Genomic DNA, 22,871 nt, shown 5'->3' with positions numbered 1-22,871 from the left:
AGAGCAAAACTTTTTCTTTTGGTAGCCATCTTCGTAAAGAGTCGTGAACCATGTGTTGCAAAATGTCAAGATGGGAGGGATCAGGAGGAAGGTGACATCATTTATTCCATTATTTCCTGTAAAAGTGTATCTGGATGGTTATCACCTGTTTTATACCATTCCTAGCCATCTTCCTTTGTCTTTTAGGAGGCAGGCCGGGTTTCATCATCACTGACCCATTGAAACGCTCTCACTCTCACGTGAAATCTTTGCCATGCCGATATCATTTTTAACACGCGAGAGGTTGCGCGAAGGCAAATTGCTAACGCTTAATATTTTAATGAGCAGCTAGTTTCCTTTTGAAGTAAATGCTCTGATATAAATATAAATATGTAGCCTGTTTAACTGCTTTTCAACTAGTACTAACATAGTAACAATATTTTCTCAATGTACAAGAAATGAATTGTTTTGCAAAATCTGGTAAAATTACGTGAGTTTTTAAAGAGCTCAAGAGGTTGCACGTAAGCAAATTGCCTCAACGTTTGCATTTGTACATTTCAATGAATGATTTGGTCGAAATTCAAGATAAAACTACAGCACCACACTTCACTGAAAGCCACCATAAACCTCATGAACTTTACTTAAGAAACTTTCTTGGAAATGCAGTCAGGTAAGAATGCACTACGCGAGTGGTCGCATGAATGCAATATGCCGCGACAGATGCGAGAGTGAGAGAAAACTTAAACTACTCCGGAACGCAGCAGGCAATACACTGACGATAATCAACGTCAGGCGAGAGAAAGGGAGGGGAGGGATGAAACGAGCGCCCTAAGCCCTACAGTGGTTAGTAATGAAATTATTAACAAATATTTAAAAAGTGCGGTAAACTGCCGCGGGCGCGACCTCTCGCGTGTTAAGACTAGTACACAAAATTGTATCACTTTCTGAAACTATATCACTGCCCGATTCACTGTGACTATCCTGTAATAATATGTTCAATGTTGTTGTTTGAGTCATCAGTCCATAGATTGGTTTGATGCAGTGCTCCATGCCACCCTATACTGTGCTAACCTTTTCATTTTGACGTAACTACTGCATCCTACATCTGCTTGTCATATTCATACCTTTGTCTACACCCACCGTTCTTACCACCTACACTTCCTTCAAAAACCAACTGAACATGTCCTGGGTGTCTTAAGATGTGTCCTATCATTCTATCTCTTCTTCTTGTCAAATTTAGCCAAAGCGATCTCCTCTCACCAATTCCATTCAGTATCTCTTCATTCGTGATTCGATCTATCCATCTCACCTTCAGCATTCTTCTGCAACACCACATTTCAAAAGCTTTTATTCTCTTCCTTTTCGAGCTAGTTATCGTCCATGTTTCACTTCAATACAATGCCACACTCCAGATGAAAGTCTTCAGAAACGTATTCCTATATCAACGTTTGAAGTGAGAAAATTTCTTTTCTTAAGAAAGCTCTTCCTTGCTTGTGCTAGTCTGCATTTTATGTCCTCTTTACTTCTGCCATCGTTAGTTATTTTACTACCCAAGTAACAATATTCATCTACTTCCTTGAAGACTTCATTTCCTAATTTAATGTTTTCTGCATCATCTGCCTTTGTTTGACTGCACTCCATTACTTTTGTTTTAGAATTATTTATTTTCATCTTGTGCTCCTTACCCAAGACTTCGACCATGCCATTCAGCAGCTTTGAGATCTTCTGCACTCTCAGATAAAATAACAATATCATAGGAAGGTCTTTATTTCCTCTCCTTGGATTGTGATTCTCTTTCCAAATTCCTCTTCGATTTCCTTTATTGCCTGTTCTATGTAAACACTGAAAGGGGGGGAGACGACGACAAACTGAAGCCTTGCCTCACTCCTTTCTGGATTGCTGCTTCTTTTTCAAAGCCTTCGATTCTTATGACTGCAGACTGATTTTTATACAGATTGTGGATAATTAAATAATTCTTTGTTCTCGGTATCTGATCCCAATCACCTTCAGAATCTTACATAGCTCGGTCCAATCAACAATTATTACATATAATTTAAAAAAAATATTTGTTTAATGTCAACCTAGTCAATAATTACAATTACCACTGTTACCGTCTTTTAGCGGTAGGTAGAGGCGTAAGAAGGTGCGGGCGTGAATGGGTTTCAAACTACGGAATCAAAGTTAATGTAAAATTAATTTAAAATTTAACTAGGTTATATTTTCTTTTCAAAAACCAAGCAATAACAGACATGGCAGGTACAATGTAGCAAAACAAGGGGAGATACAATATTTACAGGTTTTGGGCTTCACGCCCTGACTTCAGCGATCAGCTCAGTTTTACCACAAACACAAGTTTTAACAGAGGGGCAGAAAACCCCATTCATCCCTAGGAGCCCCTGGCTCCGGATTACACAGAAAAGCCTCCACGAGGCATATGACACTCCATTTTCAAAAGAGCGATCCGCTCTTAAAATTTAAGCCTCTCAAAGGCCACCCCAAACTCTACCTTCAAGCTGTCCTCTAAGGACGTATTCACAGGGGTAAAATACCCAACCTACAGAGGTCTATTACATGAAAAGAAGGTTGATTACATGACCTCTAAAATAACAATTTGAGAGGAGGCGATCTTGCACTCCTAATACACTTTGTTTTTTTTAACCTAATCTGGCTCTGGGCCGCTAACGCAAGGGCTAATCCCATACTACAGAGGTGACTTAGAGAAGAACACTTTACATTACATAAACGAAGAAAGGTTTGAGAAAATAAGTTCACCTCAAAACAAATGTGAGTGGGAGCTCGAGAGGGTTAGCACTCTCTATCCCAATATGTAGCTTTACAAGAAAAAGATGAAAAGAGTAATTACATTTTAGGAAAAGGTTACATGATGGAAATGCTTCGAACCCGCCGCGAGTGTTAAACTGCCGACCTAGCAAGAAAAGAAGTTATTAATAGGCCATTACCTGGTGTTGAACGGCTGAAGAAGAAAGAGGCGCTTCCCGCCTCCTGCTATGTACTTAATACACTGAAAGATGGAACAGAAGTGGCCTGGAGACCCTAAAATCAGCAGTTTATATCCTCTCGCGGAAGATTCTAGGCGTTAGGGGAAATAAAACACCCTCCCTCAAAGTTTTTATTGGCTAGGGAAAAGAAACCCCTACATAGAGGAAGAAGAAACACATTATTGGTGGAAAATTAATTAAAGAAATTCGGGATTGGCTAGATCCAAAATAAGGGGAAAAAGAGGGGTATACAGCCAACTTAAACCATGACAGAAAGAAATTTAACAAAGAACAAACTCTTGAAATAAAAATTTCTCCAACAAAATAGTTCTTTGATTTCGCACTAGGTTGCACTATTGTAATTCTTCAGTAGTGTCCTCTAGAAGAGAAAGTTCACACTTCTTACTTCAAGCGAAACAAAAACACATCAAAAGTGACACAGTTCAAAAACTCAAAATTTTCCACGTGGTGACATCTTCTGAGAAAGTAGAGAATTAATAGAATAGATAAAGTTCAACCTTCCTCCAGAAGAGGAGTTTCAACTGGCGCAACTTTTAAATAAACGGTGTAGAGGTGTACCGCCCGGTACAGACCTCCCCCCCCAAAAGTTCCTCCAGGGGTGACACATGAAATCAGTTTGAAACAAAGTCCAAGTAATGATGTTGATACGAAGATAGATAGCAGAAGCATTTACAAGATTTCTTAATTCAGTTTCAAAATGTTGTTGTTGCAGGTGAATGAAAGTCTTTATGTTTGTAAAATTTGAATTTCTGAAGATAAACTTTTAATACTTAAAGGTGAAGAAAAATTTTGCAATGTCCACCAAATATTGTAGTTGAATTCCCAAGTGTAGTTATTGCTTATGGTGACTGTCCATGTAGTTGATGTAGATTGAGTCGAATGGCCGGACCGGCCGTTGCAGCTTGCGTCCAACGGAGGCCGCTCGGACCCCTCAAGTACCCTGAGATACCGCTCGCCCGCACTATGAGGGGAGCAGAGGTGTTGAAGTACGCCGCGCCCGCGGTGAACAGATACAGGCTGCGGGCATGTAGCAGGTCGTGCGCCGCACATCAGCCTTGGCCGGGAGGAGAGCTCCGGCTCGCCGTGCACATGTCGTCCTCGCTGGAGAGGAGGGGGCCCATCCCCCTCCCCAGTCGCTGCACGTCGCTGCGCGGCTGGGGGGCGCTGAAACATTAAAGCTAGGCGGCAGAATTGTGTTGGACAATCATTTTCTTTGAGGGTACAGGCTTGTAGAGAGGTTGAGGGGCCAGCGGCGTGTAGATATCCATGGCATTTACTATTATGAAGCCACAGTGTAAGGTGGAGCAGGAGACGGGAGCGTGGTAATGGCCGTGGCAAGAACAGGATGGCAGTTTAACGGGTCGGGGCAGGTTTTACACAAGGCTTACATCTAAAACCAAAATATTACAGAAGGGGCAGAATGCCTTAAAGTGAAACTCAAAAAAAAATATAACCTTCATATCCTTTCAAAATAATATGAAGCAAGTTAACACAGAAATTACACCGGTTTCACCTGGGACAGGTGAACTCTAAATATCCTCTCGGTGGCTGGATTACTTAGCAATAAGGTAACCGGCGTAAGAAAATCGAGAATGATACAAGGCCCATGAAATCTGGGGGCAAGCTTGCCCGCGGGAACAAAATTTTTGACCATAACCTGGTCACCTACCTTCAAGGTGGTGGGTCTCCGTCCACGATCATACCTTTCCCTAACCTTTTCATGAGATACTTTAAGATTAGCTTTAGCCTTCTTCCAAAGATCTTTAATGTTGTCTGGATCTATTGTCTCGGGCAGAATGTCATTCAGAGACCAGAGGTTAGAGAGCGGCGTGTTGGGAACGAACTTAAACATCAAAGAAGCTGGAGTAAATTTGTGAGATTCATGAACCGCCGAATTCAAAGCAAAAGCTAACCAATGCAGGGACGTGTCCCACCTAGAATGATCTTCATGATGATAGGCAATAAGTGCGGACCTGAGATTACGGTTAACCCGTTCAGCCAGAGATGGTTGAGGGTAATAAGCAGATGTAGTTACATGAGAGATGGACAAGTCAAAACAGAATTTACGAAACAGATTTGATGTAAAAGCTTTAGCATTATCAGATACAATGTATTGGCACGGACCAAAAGAAGCAAAAATAGAATTTAGGCAAGTAATGGTGGACTGAGCGGTAGCCAGCTTAGTCGGAAATAACCAGGAAAATCTTGTAAAACCATCTACACACACAAAGATGAACTTGTTGGCATTACCGTTTGACTGGGGGAAGGGTCCCACATAATCGATATACAGGCGTTCCATGGGGCGCGACGCTTGATGAGAAGACAAAAGGCCTACTTTAGTGGACATGGTGGGTTTACTGATCAAACAAGATTTACAAGCTTTTACAAGTTCCCGAATTTCACCGTCCATACCTTTCCATATGAACATTTCACGAATCTTTTCACGAGTTTTAAAGATTCCAAGATGCCCCCCCAATGGGGTCTCATGATAGTATTTGAAGATCATAGGTACAAGAACCGCTGGAACAACAACTTTCATCAACTTATCATGCCTCGAAGGGCAACATAAAACACCATTCCTTAGAACATAAGGGACAGCATGTTCCCCAGAAGAAAGGGTTTCCATTATCGGAGCCAGCGTCGGATCTTCACGTTGGTATTTCTCAATATCCCTAAAAAGCAAGGGAGCATCTGTTAAGATGGCATTAACACCAGATAGTATGGACTCGGAAGGTGATGAACTGTCGACCGGTTCGTGGGTCTCTACGTCGTTATGAAACATACGGCTGAGTCCATCGGCAACAACATTTTCAGTACCTCTGATATGCCGTACATCGAATTGGAAGGCAGAAATACGGATGGCCCAACGGGCTATACGACCTGTACGACGCGGCCTACCTATGACCCAGCTTAAGGCTTGATTATCGGTCTCCAGATCGAATTTGACGTGTTCCAGATAGAGACGGAACTTTTCTAAGGCGAATAAGACTGCCAAACCTTCAAGCTCATATATGGAGTACTTTGCTTCTTGAGCTGACAATGTCCTAGACGCATAGGCGATGGGTCGCCTCCCTAGTTCAGTCTCTTGAAGAAGAACTGCAGCTACTGCTGACGACGATGCGTCGGTTTGGACGATGAATTTCTTCGAGAAATCAGGCATAGCAAGTACAGGGGCATTACAGAGAGCTAATTTCAGATCTTCAAAAGCGGCTTCTTGAGAAGGTCCCCACTCGAATTTGATGCCTTTCCTACGAAGAAGGTTTAAGGGCGCCGCTCTATTAGCAAAATTAGGAATGAACTTCCTGAAGAAATTCACCATGCCAATGAACCTGGCGATACCTTTAATGTCCTTGGGAGGTTTAAAATCACGGATGGCCTGTGTTCTAGAATGATCGACTGCTACACCATCAGGTGACACAATATGCCCTAGGAATGACATAGAGGGCTTAGCAAAGGCAACCTTGGACAACTTAACAGTTAACCCAGCCTTACGAAGGCGATTGAGAACTTCTCGTAAATGATCTAGATGTTCTTCAAAGGTTTCGGAAAATACGACGACATCATCCAAGTAGTGATATAAGTACTCAAATTTGATGTTGGAAAAGACCCTATCTAGTAGCCTAGTGAGCACAGCTGCCCCCGTGGGGAGCCCGAAAGGCACGCGGTTGTATTCATATAAATTCCAGTCCGTGGCAAACGCTGTAAGATGTTTAGACTCTTCGGCAAGGGGAATTTGATTATAGGCCTGATTCAAGTCCAAGATGGTGAAGAACTTGGCCTTACGAAACCATGAAAAGCAAGAATGAAGGTCGGGAAGGGGCACAGATTGCAACACCACCTTCCGATTGAGAGCCCTGTAATCAATGACAGGCCTGAAGCCTCCTTGGGGTTTCGGGACTAGAAAAATAGGCGAAGAATACGCTGACTTAGAGGGCCTAATAATACCATCTTTCAACATCTGATCGATGATTTCTTTCAGAGCCTTCATTTTAGGTGGAGATAGCCTATACGGTGGAAAACGGACAGGAATTGAATCCGTGACCTCAATTTTGTATTCAATAAGGTCAGTAACACCAAGAGTATCAGAGAACACCTCGGGAAACGACTGACACAGTTTCCGAATACTATCAGCCTGCTCCTCAGGTAGATGTCTAAGGTCTAACAACATCTCATCCTGGGTAGGCGAAATAGATGAACATGATACAGAATTACACTTTAACAAGGGAATTCTACAATTGGACGCAAATTTGAATGTGCACGACCTACTCTGGAGATCGAGCACAAGACCAGTGTGAGAAATGAAGTCCGCTCCCAATATGATGGGGCAAGACAAACGCTTGGCCACAAACAATTTGATCTTCCATGTAAATTTAAAAACCCGAATTTTGACATGTAAGGAACCTAGAATTTCTAATGGAGATGAATTAGCCGAAACATATTTAACAGGAGATGAGTCATAGTCAGGGAGTTTACAAACAGATTTCAATTTAGAATACCAATCAGCCGAAATAATGGAACCAACACTGCCTGAATCTAAGAGAGCTGTTATAGGCTCGTTATTTAACTCAATCTTAAGAAAAGGAACAGGTGCGGGGGTATCCGCCGCAATCCTAAGACACTCTTTAGGGCATTCAAAGGATGAATTTGAAGGCTGGTCGTTCTCTGCATTTACAACCTGTTTACTAGGGGCTAAGTCTCGGGAAGATGGATTAGTCGGCTCAGCCGACGCCACTAGTCACTTTTTATTATTGGAATAGCTGGAATTTGCACCAGAAGTTGAGCAGGAGGGGGTGCTATTTGAGTTTGGGCAATTCTTGGCGATATGTGAGAAGGCCCCACACTTAAAACAGCCTTGTGATGACCCTGCTCCATTCCTTGTCCCACTTGACTTGATCAGAGGACACTTATTCCGCAGATGTTCAGGCGACCCGCAAGCATAACATTTACGGGGATTGACTGGTCGGCGAGGTGGAGGCCGAGTGTTACTAAAGGAAGGCGGGGGTTCTTTCGCGACACGCAAAGAATCGGCGTATCTAACTCCTTCCGCTGAGACGGCCAATGCTTCAAGTTCAGAGAAGGTTTGCGGACACGCCGCGAAACACAAATATGACCTGTAGGATGGCGAAATACCTTCTACAATAGCCTGCACAATCTGATCTTCAGGAAAGTGCAGAGCAAACACCCTAGTGTAGAATTTGATATCTTGAATGAAATCAGCCAAGTTTTCATCCAAGCGCTGTACACGGTAATAGTACTTCTGAATCAGGGAGGACCTGGCCCTAGCCGGGATGAAGTTAGCTAGCAAATGGGCATGGAAATCCTCAATAGATAATTGCTCGGCAATGGCTCTTACGATTTTATCAGAGAGAATACCAATAGCATACGGATAGATAATTTGCAAAATTTGACATGGCGAAAGAGAAAAAACCAGAGCATGATCCTGAAATTCCACTAGAAATCTTAAAAATGAAATTACATCACTGGTGGTGTTGACGGAAAACTTAGAGATACCTCTAAGCAACATTGCCAATGGATGAGGCAAGCTACTGAACCCAGGTGACATAGTCGTTAAAGGTTTCAATGGCAAAGAAGTTAATTCCGAGTGGATGTTACCCAATGACGCACGGCGTTCAGATTCGTTGTTCGATGGGGCAGAGATAGTTTGAGCAGCAACGGTTATCCTATTGACTTCTCCCTGAGGAGGCTCTTTATCACTACCTACATTCACTGTGGCGGGTTGATCAGTTTTGGGAGGAACTTCGCCGGTTAGCAATTGAGTGACCTTATTAGACAATTCAGAAATAGTTTCAAGGAGCGTATTAGCGTCCTTCCTCTGAACGTCATTCACCTTTAGAGACAACAGATCATTAACTCTATTTGCAAAGTGATACAGCCTGCCTTGCACACGCTTAATTTGATTAGGAGACGGATCGTTTTCATCAAAAAAGCTGACTACAGATGCTAGCCCAGTAATATTCTCGACGATCGTGGAAAGAGAGTCATCAATTTCTTTCTCTCCCAAATTGGGGATGGAAATGGGCAAATCAAGGGACTCTCTAAGCTTGTTGGTGTCGATTGCAACCGTGCCTCCAGATTGCACATTTCTGATAGTTAACTCGTATATCAACTCCTCTTTGCGCAAATAGTTAAGGAGGAGAACATCGCGAGGGCCGGGCATGATGACAGAACAATTTTGAAAAACTCAAAAAATTCCAGCAACTGAGACAATTGTTAGAGTTCGAATCAAAGCAATGTTTAGCCATCAAAAGGGGCTAAATTGAGACCCATTCAACCACGCTCTGCTACCACTTGTTACCGTCTTTTAGCGGTAGGTAGAGGCGTAAGAAGGTGCGGGCGTGAATGGGTTTCAAACTACGGAATCAAAGTTAATGTAAAATTAATTTAAAATTTAACTAGGTTATATTTTCTTTTCAAAAACCAAGCAATAACAGACATGGCAGGTACAATGTAGCAAAACAAGGGGAGATACAATATTTACAGGTTTTGGGCTTCACGCCCTGACTTCAGCGATCAGCTCAGTTTTACCACAAACACAAGTTTTAACAGAGGGGCAGAAAACCCCATTCATCCCTAGGAGCCCCTGGCTCCGGATTACACAGAAAAGCCTCCACGAGGCATATGACACTCCATTTTCAAAAGAGCGATCCGCTCTTAAAATTTAAGCCTCTCAAAGGCCACCCCAAACTCTACCTTCAAGCTGTCCTCTAAGGACGTATTCACAGGGGTAAAATACCCAACCTACAGAGGTCTATTACATGAAAAGAAGGTTGATTACATGACCTCTAAAATAACAATTTGAGAGGAGGCGATCTTGCACTCCTAATACACTTTGTTTTTTTTAACCTAATCTGGCTCTGGGCCGCTAACGCAAGGGCTAATCCCATACTACAGAGGTGACTTAGAGAAGAACACTTTACATTACATAAACGAAGAAAGGTTTGAGAAAATAAGTTCACCTCAAAACAAATGTGAGTGGGAGCTCGAGAGGGTTAGCACTCTCTATCCCAATATGTAGCTTTACAAGAAAAAGATGAAAAGAGTAATTACATTTTAGGAAAAGGTTACATGATGGAAATGCTTCGAACCCGCCGCGAGTGTTAAACTGCCGACCTAGCAAGAAAAGAAGTTATTAATAGGCCATTACCTGGTGTTGAACGGCTGAAGAAGAAAGAGGCGCTTCCCGCCTCCTGCTATGTACTTAATACACTGAAAGATGGAACAGAAGTGGCCTGGAGACCCTAAAATCAGCAGTTTATATCCTCTCGCGGAAGATTCTAGGCGTTAGGGGAAATAAAACACCCTCCCTCAAAGTTTTTATTGGCTAGGGAAAAGAAACCCCTACATAGAGGAAGAAGAAACACATTATTGGTGGAAAATTAATTAAAGAAATTCGGGATTGGCTAGATCCAAAATAAGGGGAAAAAGAGGGGTATACAGCCAACTTAAACCATGACAGAAAGAAATTTAACAAAGAACAAACTCTTGAAATAAAAATTTCTCCAACAAAATAGTTCTTTGATTTCGCACTAGGTTGCACTATTGTAATTCTTCAGTAGTGTCCTCTAGAAGAGAAAGTTCACACTTCTTACTTCAAGCGAAACAAAAACACATCAAAAGTGACACAGTTCAAAAACTCAAAATTTTCCACGTGGTGACATCTTCTGAGAAAGTAGAGAATTAATAGAATAGATAAAGTTCAACCTTCCTCCAGAAGAGGAGTTTCAACTGGCGCAACTTTTAAATAAACGGTGTAGAGGTGTACCGCCCGGTACAACCACTATTGTGGTTAAATGATCATAAATAATTGAAAAATCGTGAACATGTTTCACCCTTCTTAACGGGCATCATCAGCACTATGAACAACTTTAAAAATAATAGTTACATTTAAGACTGTCTTACAATAATCAATCATATAAGATTGGAATAAAATGTGACATTAAAAGTTGTTTTTGATACCATTAATAAAAAGTTATAAGTAAATCTTATAAACAACAAGTTAAAACAATTGTAGGTCAATCTCATAATCTAGTCTAAAAAATATATGTTAATGTTGGTAGGAAGATTGTCAAACGGCATTCGTCTGAAATTGAAATGGATCCATTTTCTTTAACATTTGGTGAAGGTCCATATTAAACTGTATTCATCAGCAAGTAGAAATTCGAAGAACAAAATATATACAAAACAAGGGCTCTAATTAATCATGTAGTAGAAGATTAGGTCTGGGATGATCATGGTAATTCTTCTTGAGTTAAATTGGTTATGTAACCAGTCGAATAAGAATACGTTGAATTAAAAATACACGTCGTAAATTCACGACAATGCACTGGATTGAAGATATTTATCAATATAATTGTAGTATCCCCTCTGTTGTGTAAATTTTCAATGATTAGAATGTTGGATAGACTGTAGAGAAAAATATAAAAAAATGCATTTAAAGTGTATGTACAAAAATAACAGTTGTGGTTGTATACGGTTATGGGTTACGTAAAAATGCGTACTTACTCGAATGCCGTAGAGTGTCTAACTTGTTCTGTTGCTAGCGGTAATCTGACTGGCGTTTCTACTACGTGTATTGTATGGGTGTGGCGGAGGGACGGGGACGAGTTGAAGGAGGGAAGAACTGGGCAGAATGGTACATACTAGTGTCGATATGGGAGGGGGATTATTTGGAGGGGGAATTATAGGTATGGTATGTGGGGGCGTGTTTTGGAGTTGTTGTATTGGTAATTTTTAAAATATGCGGGATTCTCTTTTGATTTGGGATAACTGTTTTCAACAACTTAGGTATTAATGTGTACAAAGGACTCTTAATTTCCGTGTCATCATTAAGGTTATAATCCTTATTAAAAGTTTTGTCCAAATAAATATAGATATTTTCAAATTCGTTTAGCAGTTTTCCCTTGTTAGTATTCTTTATTATTGTTAGATCTTTTTCTATTGTGGTAAAAATGGTGGCCTGTTTCCTTCATGTGTGTACTCATAGCGGAATATTTGTTATGTTTTTCGGCATTGAAATGTTCCAAATACCTTGTAATAAAACTTCGCCCAGTTTGACCAACGTATGAATAACTACACTGTGAACAAGTGAACCTATAAACTCCTGAATTCTGATATTCGCTGTTATTATTATTATTATTATTATTTATTTTATTATAATTAAAAATATGTTCTGCGTAGTATTCGTTGTTCTGTAAGCTATGTTTACATTATGTTTGTTGAAATTATTGGTAATTTGGTGGATCATTGGGCTATTATAAGTGAAAACGGCATATTTATTTTTGCTAGGTTTATCCGGTTTGAGGTTAGTGGACAGTTTGTTTTTTATCTTATATATCAGACGGTTTATCATTTCAATTTTGTATCCACTGGTTACTGCAAGGTTTCTTATGTAATTCAATTCAGTTCTCAAATTTTTGGGAGATAAGGGGATTCTTAAGGCTCGATATATTAGGCTGTAAAAAGATGTCTGTTTTTGTGTTCCAGGATGTAGCGAAGAATTATTTATTGTAATTGACGAGTGTGTAGGTTTTCTGTGAACTTGATATTCGAAGGAGTTATTAGATCGTGTAACTTTTATATCCAAAAAGTTTAAAGAGTTTTCATCTTCATCCTCTTTCGTAAATTTTACATTGGGGTTAATCTTGTTTAATTCTTCCAATATATCATTACTATTGGTGGTATTCTTGTCAATTATGACAAATGTGTCATCTACAAACCTCAAACATAAAGTAATTCCTTTTATGTAGGTTTTAATTTTCGTGTGTTCTATCGTATCCATATAGATATCGGCTAGGATACCTGAAATGGGATCTCCCATCGCCAATCCATTCTGTTTGTAGATTTTACCATTAAAGGTGAAATAATTATTATCCAATGTAAATTTTAGTATAGTCATAAATTCTTCGATCTCCATTCTACTACATGATTAATTAGAGCCCTTGTTTTGTATATATTTTGTTCTTCGAATTTAATATGGACCTTCACCAAATGTTAAAGAAAATGGATCCATTTCAATTTCAGACGAATGCCGTTTGACAATCTTCCTACCAACATTAACATATATATTTTTTAGACTAGATTATGAGATTGACCTACAATTGTTTTAACTAGTTGTTTATAAGATTTACTTAAAACTTTTTAATAATGGTATCAAAAACAACTTTTAATGTCACATTTTATTCCAATCTTATATGATTGATTATTGTAGGACAGTCTTAAATGTAACTATTATTTTTAAAATTGTTCATAGTGTTGATGATGCCCGTTAAGAAGGGCGAAACATGTTCACGATTTTTCAATTATTTATGATCATTTAACCACAATAGTGGTAATTGTAAGTATTGACTAGGATGACATTAAACAAATATTTTTTAAAAATGATATGTAATCACTGTCGTCAATACGGACCAAATATGAGATTAATGACTTGTAACCAATCAACAATATCGAATGCTTTTTCTAGATCTACGAACGCCATGTACGTAGTCTTGTCCTTAATTATTTGATCCTCCAGGGTCAGACAAAAAGTCAGGATTGCTTCACATGTTCTTACATCTCTTCTGAAGCCAAATTGATCTTCTCCCAACTCAGCTTCAACTTGTCTCTCCATTCTTCTGTAAATAATGTGTGTTAAAATTTTGCAGGCATGAGATACTAAACTAATGGTGTGGTAGTTTTCAGACTTGTCAGCACCAGCTTTCTTGGGAATAGGTATAACAACTTTCTGCCGAAAATCGGATGGCACTTCTCCTGTCTCATACATTTTAAACCTTAAATGGAATAATCTTGCCATGCTGGTTTCTCCTAAGGCAGTCAGTAACTCAGAGGGAATGTAATCAATTCCAGGTGCCTTGTTCCTATTTAGGTCTCTAACAGCTGTCAAACTCTGACCTCAAAATTCAGTCTCCCATTTCATCAGCATCAACCAGAACCAAATCATCTACAACTTTACCTTGATACAACTGTTGGATATGTTTCTGCCACCTGTCTGCTTTGTCTTCTTTCCCTAGAAGTGGCTTTCCATCTGAGCTCTTAATATTCATACACGTAGATTTCCTTTCTCCAAAGGTTTCCATGATTTACCTGTATGCAGCATCTGCCTTTCCTAGGACCATACAACCTTCGACATCCTTGCACTTCGACTTAAGCCATTCTTCCTTACCTACCTTGCACTTTCTATCCACTTCATTCTTTAATCGCCTGTATTCTTTTCTGCCCTCTTCATTTCTAGCATTCTTGTATTTTTGTCGTTCATCAATCAGGTCTAGTATCTCCTGAGTTATCCATTGATTCTTAGTTGATCTTTCCTTCCTTCCTAACATTTCAGCAGACCCACTGACTTCATTTTTAATAACTATCCACGCTTCCTCTATTGTGTTTCCTTCAGCCTTTTCATTCAGTCCTTGTGCAACATGTTTCTTGAAACAATCCCTCACACTCTTTTCTTTCAACTTGTCTAGATCCCATCTCCTTGCATTCCTTTCTTCCTTCAATTTCTTCAACTTCATATGGCATTTCATGACCAACAAGTTGTGGTCAGAGTCCACGTCTGCTCCTGGGAAAAGTTTTGCAATCTAACACCTGGTTTCTGAATCTCTGCCTAATCATAATGAAGTCTATTTGATACCTTCCAGTGTCTCCAGGTCTCGTCCACGTATGCAGCCGTTGTTCGTGACGTTTGAACCAAGTATTGGCAAGGACTAAATTATGATCAGTGCAGAATTCAACTAGCCGACTTCCTCTTTCGTTCCTTTGCCCCAATCCAAATTCTCCTACTGTATTACTTTCTCTTCCTTGGCCTACCACTGCATTCCAGTCTCGCATCACAATTACACTTTTGTCACCTTTTACATATTGTATTAAATCTGCTATCTCTTCATATTGCACTGGTTACGGCCTGTACATGCGTATTTTTTGATAGTTAATTGCATTTAATCATCACGCGTAATATTCAGAGCAAGCCTGGTTTGTTTACATTCTGTGGAACGAGCGAGCGAGTGAAGGACAGCTGTGTGTGTGTGTGACGTGGCGGCAGGGGCAAGATAGATCACCCGCCTGACATGCCAAGTGTAGCTGGCCTGACCTGGTATGTTCTGGATTCAAGCGTCACACCTTCACGAACATTCAATTAAGAAAATTTTAAAACTCCTCTAATAATTATGGTAGCGACTTGAGCGACATGTCATTTTGAAGGAAATAACATAAACGTCGCAAAGCGTGAATCTCAAGTAAATCTGTCGAAGGATTCATGGGATAACCAGCTTCAAGGGATCACGCTATATGATGACGTAGAAGCCCCCAAACCGAATGTATGGAGGGCTCATTTTAGCCTGATCGTCACAGGCTATCTTCGAGTGGTTACAGTCTTCATGCGGAACTTAAACCATCACGGCCATATGGGACTTATCAATTGTGAGAGCGTGAACTCTAAAATTATTCAAAGTCTTGCTGAACATGGACTTGTAATATCTGTGAGTATTAACACGTTGGGTGCCACGTGCCGCCATATGGCGTCACGGTGGTCTACAAATCTGAGATGGCGTGACGCCATATGGCGGAACACCGTTCTTGAAATCAGAGTTGGCGTGACGCCATATGGCGGCACAGTTGAGTTTCAGGCGATGCGCCGTAGATAATCAGCTGTGACATCTATGCGCGTAAAATTGGTACTACGTGAAGGACGAACTTCAGGGTCTATTCCAGCTATGTATTTTTACTGTATGCCAACATGTGGCGCCACAGTATTCTTCCGAAGCCACTGACTGGCCAGTGGTCTTTGTCACAGGTGAAAGCGCGCCAGGCTTTGTTTATTCCTCGTTTTCGTACATATTATCACTCAGTTTATATAGTTGTGCAAAAATATAAAAAAATGGAAGATATTGGTAATAATCTTACGAGGGAACACATACATGTGTTACACTCGGATTCGGTTGAAATTTGGTAGGAATATTCGTGGGAGGCAGTAGAATGCCAAGGTGAAAACTGCATGTACCCAGCGCAAGTTTAAACGCCAAAATTGAGCAAATAAATAGTCATAAAATTAGAAGTACCACGGGAGTATCGGGGTGTAGCGGAGAGGTAGGGAGGAGCGAAGCATCGGACGTGAACCAACCGGGCTGCGTCGAGCTGCGCCAGCAGCCAGGTAGTGTACAGTTAGCGCGTTTCCCTTAACTTCCCGATCAGATGTGCAAAACGTAAATATGAAAACAGCACATGAAACAAGTGTACAAAGGACGATGTTTGAACAACGATGCCAATAAGGTTCGAAAAATTACAACGAGTAACAAGAACTCGGGCATGCCGAGACGCATATTTTCATTGTTTAGAGTTATCAGAAAACTGTTCACAACAATATGTAATGCAATATAAGTACTTGTTTTGCATTTTACTAGGTTTTCATAAATATTGCGTTAATTTGAATTAGGAAATAAATATCCCGTATTGGAAATTCGTATTGAACATTCCATGTCAAAAAATTCTGTGACACCATATGGCGTCACGCTATATTTTATCTTTCCTAAAAATTGATGTGACACCATATGGTGTCACGCATGACCATGGTATGGTGAGATAAAATTTACTTAGTACATCATATAAATACATCCCAAGACTATATAAACAGTCTACAACGCGTACAATTGCTTTGGCACCAGCGGAATGCAATTCAAAAACATGCCTGGCACCAGTGGAATAGTGTGCTACAATCGGCTCGGCACTCAACGTGTTAAGGAACAAATTATTCTAAGTCTTTATGAACAGTGACTTGCAATTTTTACCAGTGGTAAACTCTAAAATTATTCAAAGTCTTTGTGGACATTGACTTGTGATTTTCGCCAGTGATTATTTCAAAGTCTTTACAGACATTGACTTGTAATTTTCGCCAGTGATGAACTCTGAAATTATTCAAAGTCTTTATGAACATGGACTTGTCATTTTCGCGAGTGTTAAGGAACGAATTCTTTAAAGTCTTTATGGACAGTGACTTGTAATTTCGCCAGTGGTGAGAGACCAATTATTCAAGGTCTTTATGAACTTTGACTTGTAAATTCTGCGAGTGTCGAAGAATACATTTACGATATCTTTGTGGACGTTGAGTCCATCACCCACATTGGACTTAGGTGATGAATGGTTACCTCCAACATCGTCAGAGACCATCGGAGATCATCCAGAACATCGGAAGTTCGAGACTTACTCATACACGACCAACCCGGGTGTTCCGGCCTCATCTTAATGGAGTATTTGGTATTTTCCGGAACGTGTTCCAGCCTGTTCGGCCCGGTGAGCTGGAGAAACGGACCATTAAAAGGACGATGTTGAAGACAACCCCTATCTACAATGAGGTGATGTGCAATTTGATATGCCTTTCATGAAAAAACTCTTATTCAATCTGATTAAAATTTTTCTTGTAGATAGGACCCTGCCTCCTGTACCACGCCTTAGCTAGTGTCCATCCAGTTTCGCCCTGAGAACTATTTCATGCTTACGTTAAAATTAAAATCTTTAAGTCGGGCTCTTTTACTGGTACAATATATTCTTTCCATTTCCGCATCATCCGCTGAACTAGTAGGCATATAGACCTGCACTATTGTGGTGGGCATTGGTTTGGTGTCTATCTTGTGGACAATAATTCTTTCACTATGCTGGTCGTAGTAGCTTACCCGCTGCCTTATTTTCTTATTCATTATTAAACCAACTCCTCCATTTCCCCTGTTTGATTTTGTGTTGATAATTCGGTAGTTGCCTGACCAAAAATCATGTTTGTCTTGCCAATGTACTTATACCAACTACATCTAACATTAGTCTATCCATCTCCCTTTTCAGATTCTCTAACCCACCACAATGATTCAAACTTCTAACATTCCACGCTCCGACTCGCAGAATGTCAGTATCCATCTTCCTGATCATCGCCCCCTCCCGTGTAGTCCCCACCCGGAGATCCGAATGGAGGACTAGTTTACTTCCGAAATATTTTACCCGGGAGGAAACCTTCATCAGTACATCATTCATACAGAGCTGCATGTCCTCAGGAGTTAGTTACGGCTGTAGTTTCCCGTTGCTTTCAGCCGTGTAGCAGTATCAACACAGCTAAGCCATGTTGAGTATTATTACAAGGCCATATCAGTCAATCATCTAGACTGCCGCCCTTGCAACTTCTGAAAGGCTGCTACCCATCTTTCGATGAACCATTTGTTAGTCTGGTCTCTTAACAAATACCCTTCCGATATGGTTGCACCTGCGGCTCGGCTATCTACTTGCTTGGGACACGCAAGCCTCCCCACCGCGCCAAGGTCACATGGTTCGCAGGGGAGGAACATGTTCGATATCAATCCTCATAATAATACAAGGTTTTCTAGGGCTGGCTATTTCTGCTGAATGCCAAGCAGGGAATCAACCTATTTTGAGAACAAACCTGCTATGTGATGCAATCTATGGTGTTCACTGCAACACTAAGAGAGTAGATCATAAGCTTTCAAACAGTATACTGCATGTCATGCCCCTGTGGACTGAAGGCTTGAACTAGTTGCAGAAAATTACCATATAACAGGCCCCTTGCCAAACATCTACGTGTCAACGATCACTGTGCGCACAATCACCTGGCATATGGCTACATACGAAAGTGAGTTAATATAGTGATAGGATTAAAAAATCTATATCTCAAATCCACGAATGAAGAAATCTGTGAAGTAAAGGGAAGACGGTGCAGTCTCCCACAATATATATAAAAATGTTGAAATACAGTACAAATGTGCAGCACAGACTAGACAAACGAAGTTAACAATACAATAAATACAACAAAAACTGTACAAGATCACAAATATTCAAGAAATCATAATAATAGCTTATTTATTAGTAACTAAGAAACTTACATAGTACACCTGAGGGTACTTGATTGGTTCATGCATCCGTAAGTAATGCCTTTGGAAGGGAGGAACATAATACTTCTGGCTGAAGTTAGGAAAGTGACACTGAAAGTAGAAAGAAATGTATACTATTAAACCATATATAAAAATTACTGAACATAGTTTTACTCCACTAAAGAACTTCTAAAGGGACTCCTTGGAAACAACTTGGCGAACGAAATGGTATTCGATGGGGAGCTATCAATATTAATGGGGATTATGAAAAAAATGTAGAACTGGCTGAGTCAGGAAATTTTTTTTTTGCTAGGGGCTTTACGTCGCACCGACATAGGTCTTATGGCGACGATGGGATAGGAAAGGCCTAGGAGTTGGAAGGAAGCGGCCGTGGCCTTAATTAAGGTACAGCCCCAGCATTTGCCTGGTATGAAAATGGGAAACCACGGAAAACCATCTTCAGGGCTGCCGATAGTGGGATTCGAACCTACTATCTCCCGGATGCAAGCTCACAGCCGCGCGCCTCTACGCGCACGGCCAACTCGTCCGGTGAGTCAGGAAAGAGGATGCATCTGGATGTGCTAGGAGTAAGTGATATTTGGGTAAGGGGAGATAATGAGGAAGAGATGGGAGATTATAAAGTGTACTTGACGGGTGTTAGAAAGGGAAGGGCAGAGTCTGGGGTAGGGCTCCTTATCAGGAATACCATTGCACGCAACATAGTTTCTGTTAGGCACATAAATGAGCGAATGATATGGGTAGATTTGGCAATTGGAGGAATTAGGACAAGAACTGTGTCCGTGTATTCACCATGTGAGGGTGCAGATGAGGATGAAGTTGACAAGTTTTATGAAGCATTGAGTGACATCGTGGTCGGGGTCAACAGCAAGGATAGAATAGTGCTAATGGACAATTTCAATGCGAGAGTTGGGAATAGAACTGAAGGGTACGAAAAGGTGATCGGTAAATGTGGGGAAGATATGGAAGCTAATGGGAATGGGAAGCATTCGCTGGACTTTGTGCTAGTATGGGTTTAGCTGTTACGAATATATTCTTCAAGCATAAGAGTAGTATAACTGGACAGTTCAGCGGCTCCCAGGGGCCTCCTCCACCGCACTGGGGGGGCCTCCCAGGGGCCCGCTCCTCCTCCCGCGAGAAATTTGAATTGGTAAACAAAGCCACGTGCTTTTAGACAGCTATCATCGACAACAACGCATCGCTAACCTCACTGCTGCAATCTTGACGGGCCTAAACCTCAATGCTGCCACCTTAACCTCACTAGCGCGAAATTTGAATAGGTAAACAAATCCACGTGCTTTTTTGACAACCACGTGCTTTTTGACACACGGCAACACATCGCTAACCTCAGTACTACCATCTTGACGGGCCTAAACCTCAGTGCTGCCAACGTAACCTAACTAGCGCGAGATTTGAATCGGTAAACAAAGCCACGTGCTTTTTTGACAGCTATCATCTGCCATCTTTAATCAAGAGAGCACCGTGCTGCGCTTTTTAGCTACATACCTTTGAAATGTGGTGGCGGCAATTTGAAAAATTCCACGTGCACTTGTTCGGAAACAAAGCCGCGTGCTTCCGCCCCCTTTAATCAAGAGAGCACTGTGCTGCACTCTTTAGCTACATACCTTTGAAATGTGGTGGTGGCAATTGGAAAAATTCCACGTGCTCTTGTTATGAAACAAAGCTACGTGCTTTTATGACAGCTACCATCCGCCATCTTTAATCAAGAGAGCACCGTGCTGCACTCTTTAGCTACTTACCTTTGAAATGCGGTGGTGGCAAATTTGAAGTGCTTTACAAACTCACGTGCTTTTCTGACAGCTGTTATCCGCCATCTTTAATCAAGAGAGCACTGTCCTGCACTCTTTAGCTACTTACCTTTGAAATGCGGTGGCGGCAAATTTGAAGTGCTTTACAAACTCACGTGCTTTTCTGACAGCTATCATCCGCCATCTTTAATCAAGAGAGCACACTCTTTAGCTACATACCTTTGAAATATGGTGGCGGCAATTTGAAAAATTCCACATGCTCTTGTTTGGAAACAAGGCGACGTGCTTTTTTTGACAGCTACCATCCGCCATCTTTAATCAAGAGAGCACCGTGCTGCACTCTTTAGCTACTTACGTTTGAAATGTGGTGGCGGCAATTTGAAAAATTCCACTCGCTCTTGTTTGGAAACAAACCTACGTGCTTTTTTGACAGCTGTCATCCACCATCTTTAATCAACAGAGCACCGCACTGCCCTCTTTAGCTACATACCTTTAAGATGTGGTCGCGGGAAATTTGAAAAATTCTTCTTGACAGCAGCCATCTTTAATCAACAGAGCACCGTGCAGCTATCTTTATCGTAGTAGTGGGCAATTTCTACGTCACAGCTGTCATCCGCCATCTTGCATCGCAAACCTCAGTGCTGCACTCTTTAGCTACTACCTTTGAAATATGGTGGCGGATAATTTTTAAAAACTTATACAGCAACCGTCTCTCGACGCTAATTGCACAAGATGGTGGCTATACATGACTCCTTAAGGGTGCTTACGCAAGATGGCTGCTATACATAGGTTCTTATGAGACGCCCTTGGGATGCTTGGGCAAGATGGCGGATATACATGGCTCCTTATGAGACGCCCTAGGGATGCTTGCTCAAGATGGCGACTGCTCTTACGATACGGCTTAAGGATCCTTGCACAAGATGGCTTGAGACGCCCTAAGGATGCTTGCGCAAGATGGCGGACACAAGATGGCGGCTATACACGACTCCTTATGAGACGCCTTAAGGGTGCTTGCGCAAGATGGCTGCTGCTCTTATCAAGAAAGCTAGCTTAGAGGCTAACGTGTCGTGCTAGTTCGATTAATTAAATTTGGGGCTTAAATGCAAAATGTTAAATATCTCGAAAACGGTGCGTTGTAGAGCAAAACGGACATTTTTCTGCCAAATACTTGGGTTCGCAGTATAAGGAACATGATAGCATAAGAAAAAAGTAGTCTAATTATGAGATCAACGGTTCGGTTCCTACTTAGGTCCTTTGGCATTTGCTCTGTTTTAGCTTGTATTGAAGCAAGTTTTCGTAACATGATCAGGTCTAGCTATGGTAGAGAATATAACGTACCATGCTGGTTCGATTAATTAAATTTGGGGCGCTTAAATGCAAAATGTTAAATATCTCGAAAACGGTGTATCGTAGAGCAAAATGGACAAAATTTTTCTTCCCAATACCTAGGTTCGCAGTATCAGGAACATGATGGCATAACAAAAAAGTAGTCTAATGATGAGATCAACGGTTCGATTCCTATTTAGGCCCTTTGACATTGGCAGCTATCTAATTCTACAAGACGGCAGCTATACATAGTTCCTTATGAGACGGCTTAAGAGCGCTTGCACAAGATGGCTGCTGCTCTTATGAGACTCCCTAGGGGTGCTTGCGCAAGGTACCAGCGACAAGACGGTGACTATACACAGCTCCTTATTATAGGGCCTACGGGTGCTCACACAAGATGGTGGCTGCTCTGATGAAGAAAGCTAGCTTAAAGGCTACTGCGAAAGATGGCGGCTGCTGTTATGCATATGGTGGAGGGCTCGTACTCTCGTTTGTAAAATTCCATGTGCTATTTTTTTACAGCTCTCATCTTTAATCAACAGAGCATCGTGCAGGTATCTTTACAGCACTAAACATACCTTTGAAATGTAGTGGCGGGTAATTTGAAAAATTCGACGTGCTTTTTCTTGACAGCAGGTATCTTTAAACAATAGCGGCTATACATAAGCTGTTAAGGCCTCCTCTAATGTCAAGGCATAGCTCTATCGAACAAATTTAAACCTGCATCGGGATAGCTAGAGTGAGCACCTGCTGCAGTGATGACGTCATTGTGCATGTTTAGACTTGCAAATCACAAAAGAAGTGATTGAAACATAACAAGCCTAAAATCAAACACTGCACTCTATGTCGTTAACTTTATCACGTGATCGGAACATTGATTGAAG

The 22,871-nt window shown here is 41.1% G+C and overlaps 1 protein-coding gene across 5 annotated transcripts in view; it reads right to left on the bottom strand.

Annotated features, from left to right (window-relative positions):
• Positions 1-22,871, bottom strand: part of LOC136862831 (uncharacterized) — a 180,172-nt gene that overhangs the window by 54,767 nt on the left and 102,534 nt on the right. For 4 of the 5 annotated variants that reach the window (XM_067139097.2, XM_067139094.2, XM_067139095.2 and 1 more), the window contains one exon: positions 18,887-18,985. The exons of the other annotated variant lie outside the window; for it this stretch is intronic. In XM_067139097.2, coding sequence (XP_066995198.2) covers positions 18,887-18,985 — 99 coding nt within the window. The remainder of the gene's footprint in view (positions 1-18,886; positions 18,986-22,871) is intronic. 5 annotated transcript variants of the gene reach the window in all.

Source organism: Anabrus simplex, chromosome 2, assembly GCF_040414725.1.
Source record: "Anabrus simplex isolate iqAnaSimp1 chromosome 2, ASM4041472v1, whole genome shotgun sequence".
NCBI lineage: Eukaryota > Metazoa > Arthropoda > Insecta > Orthoptera > Tettigoniidae > Anabrus > Anabrus simplex.
This window is presented reverse-complemented; position numbering and strand designations above follow the sequence as displayed.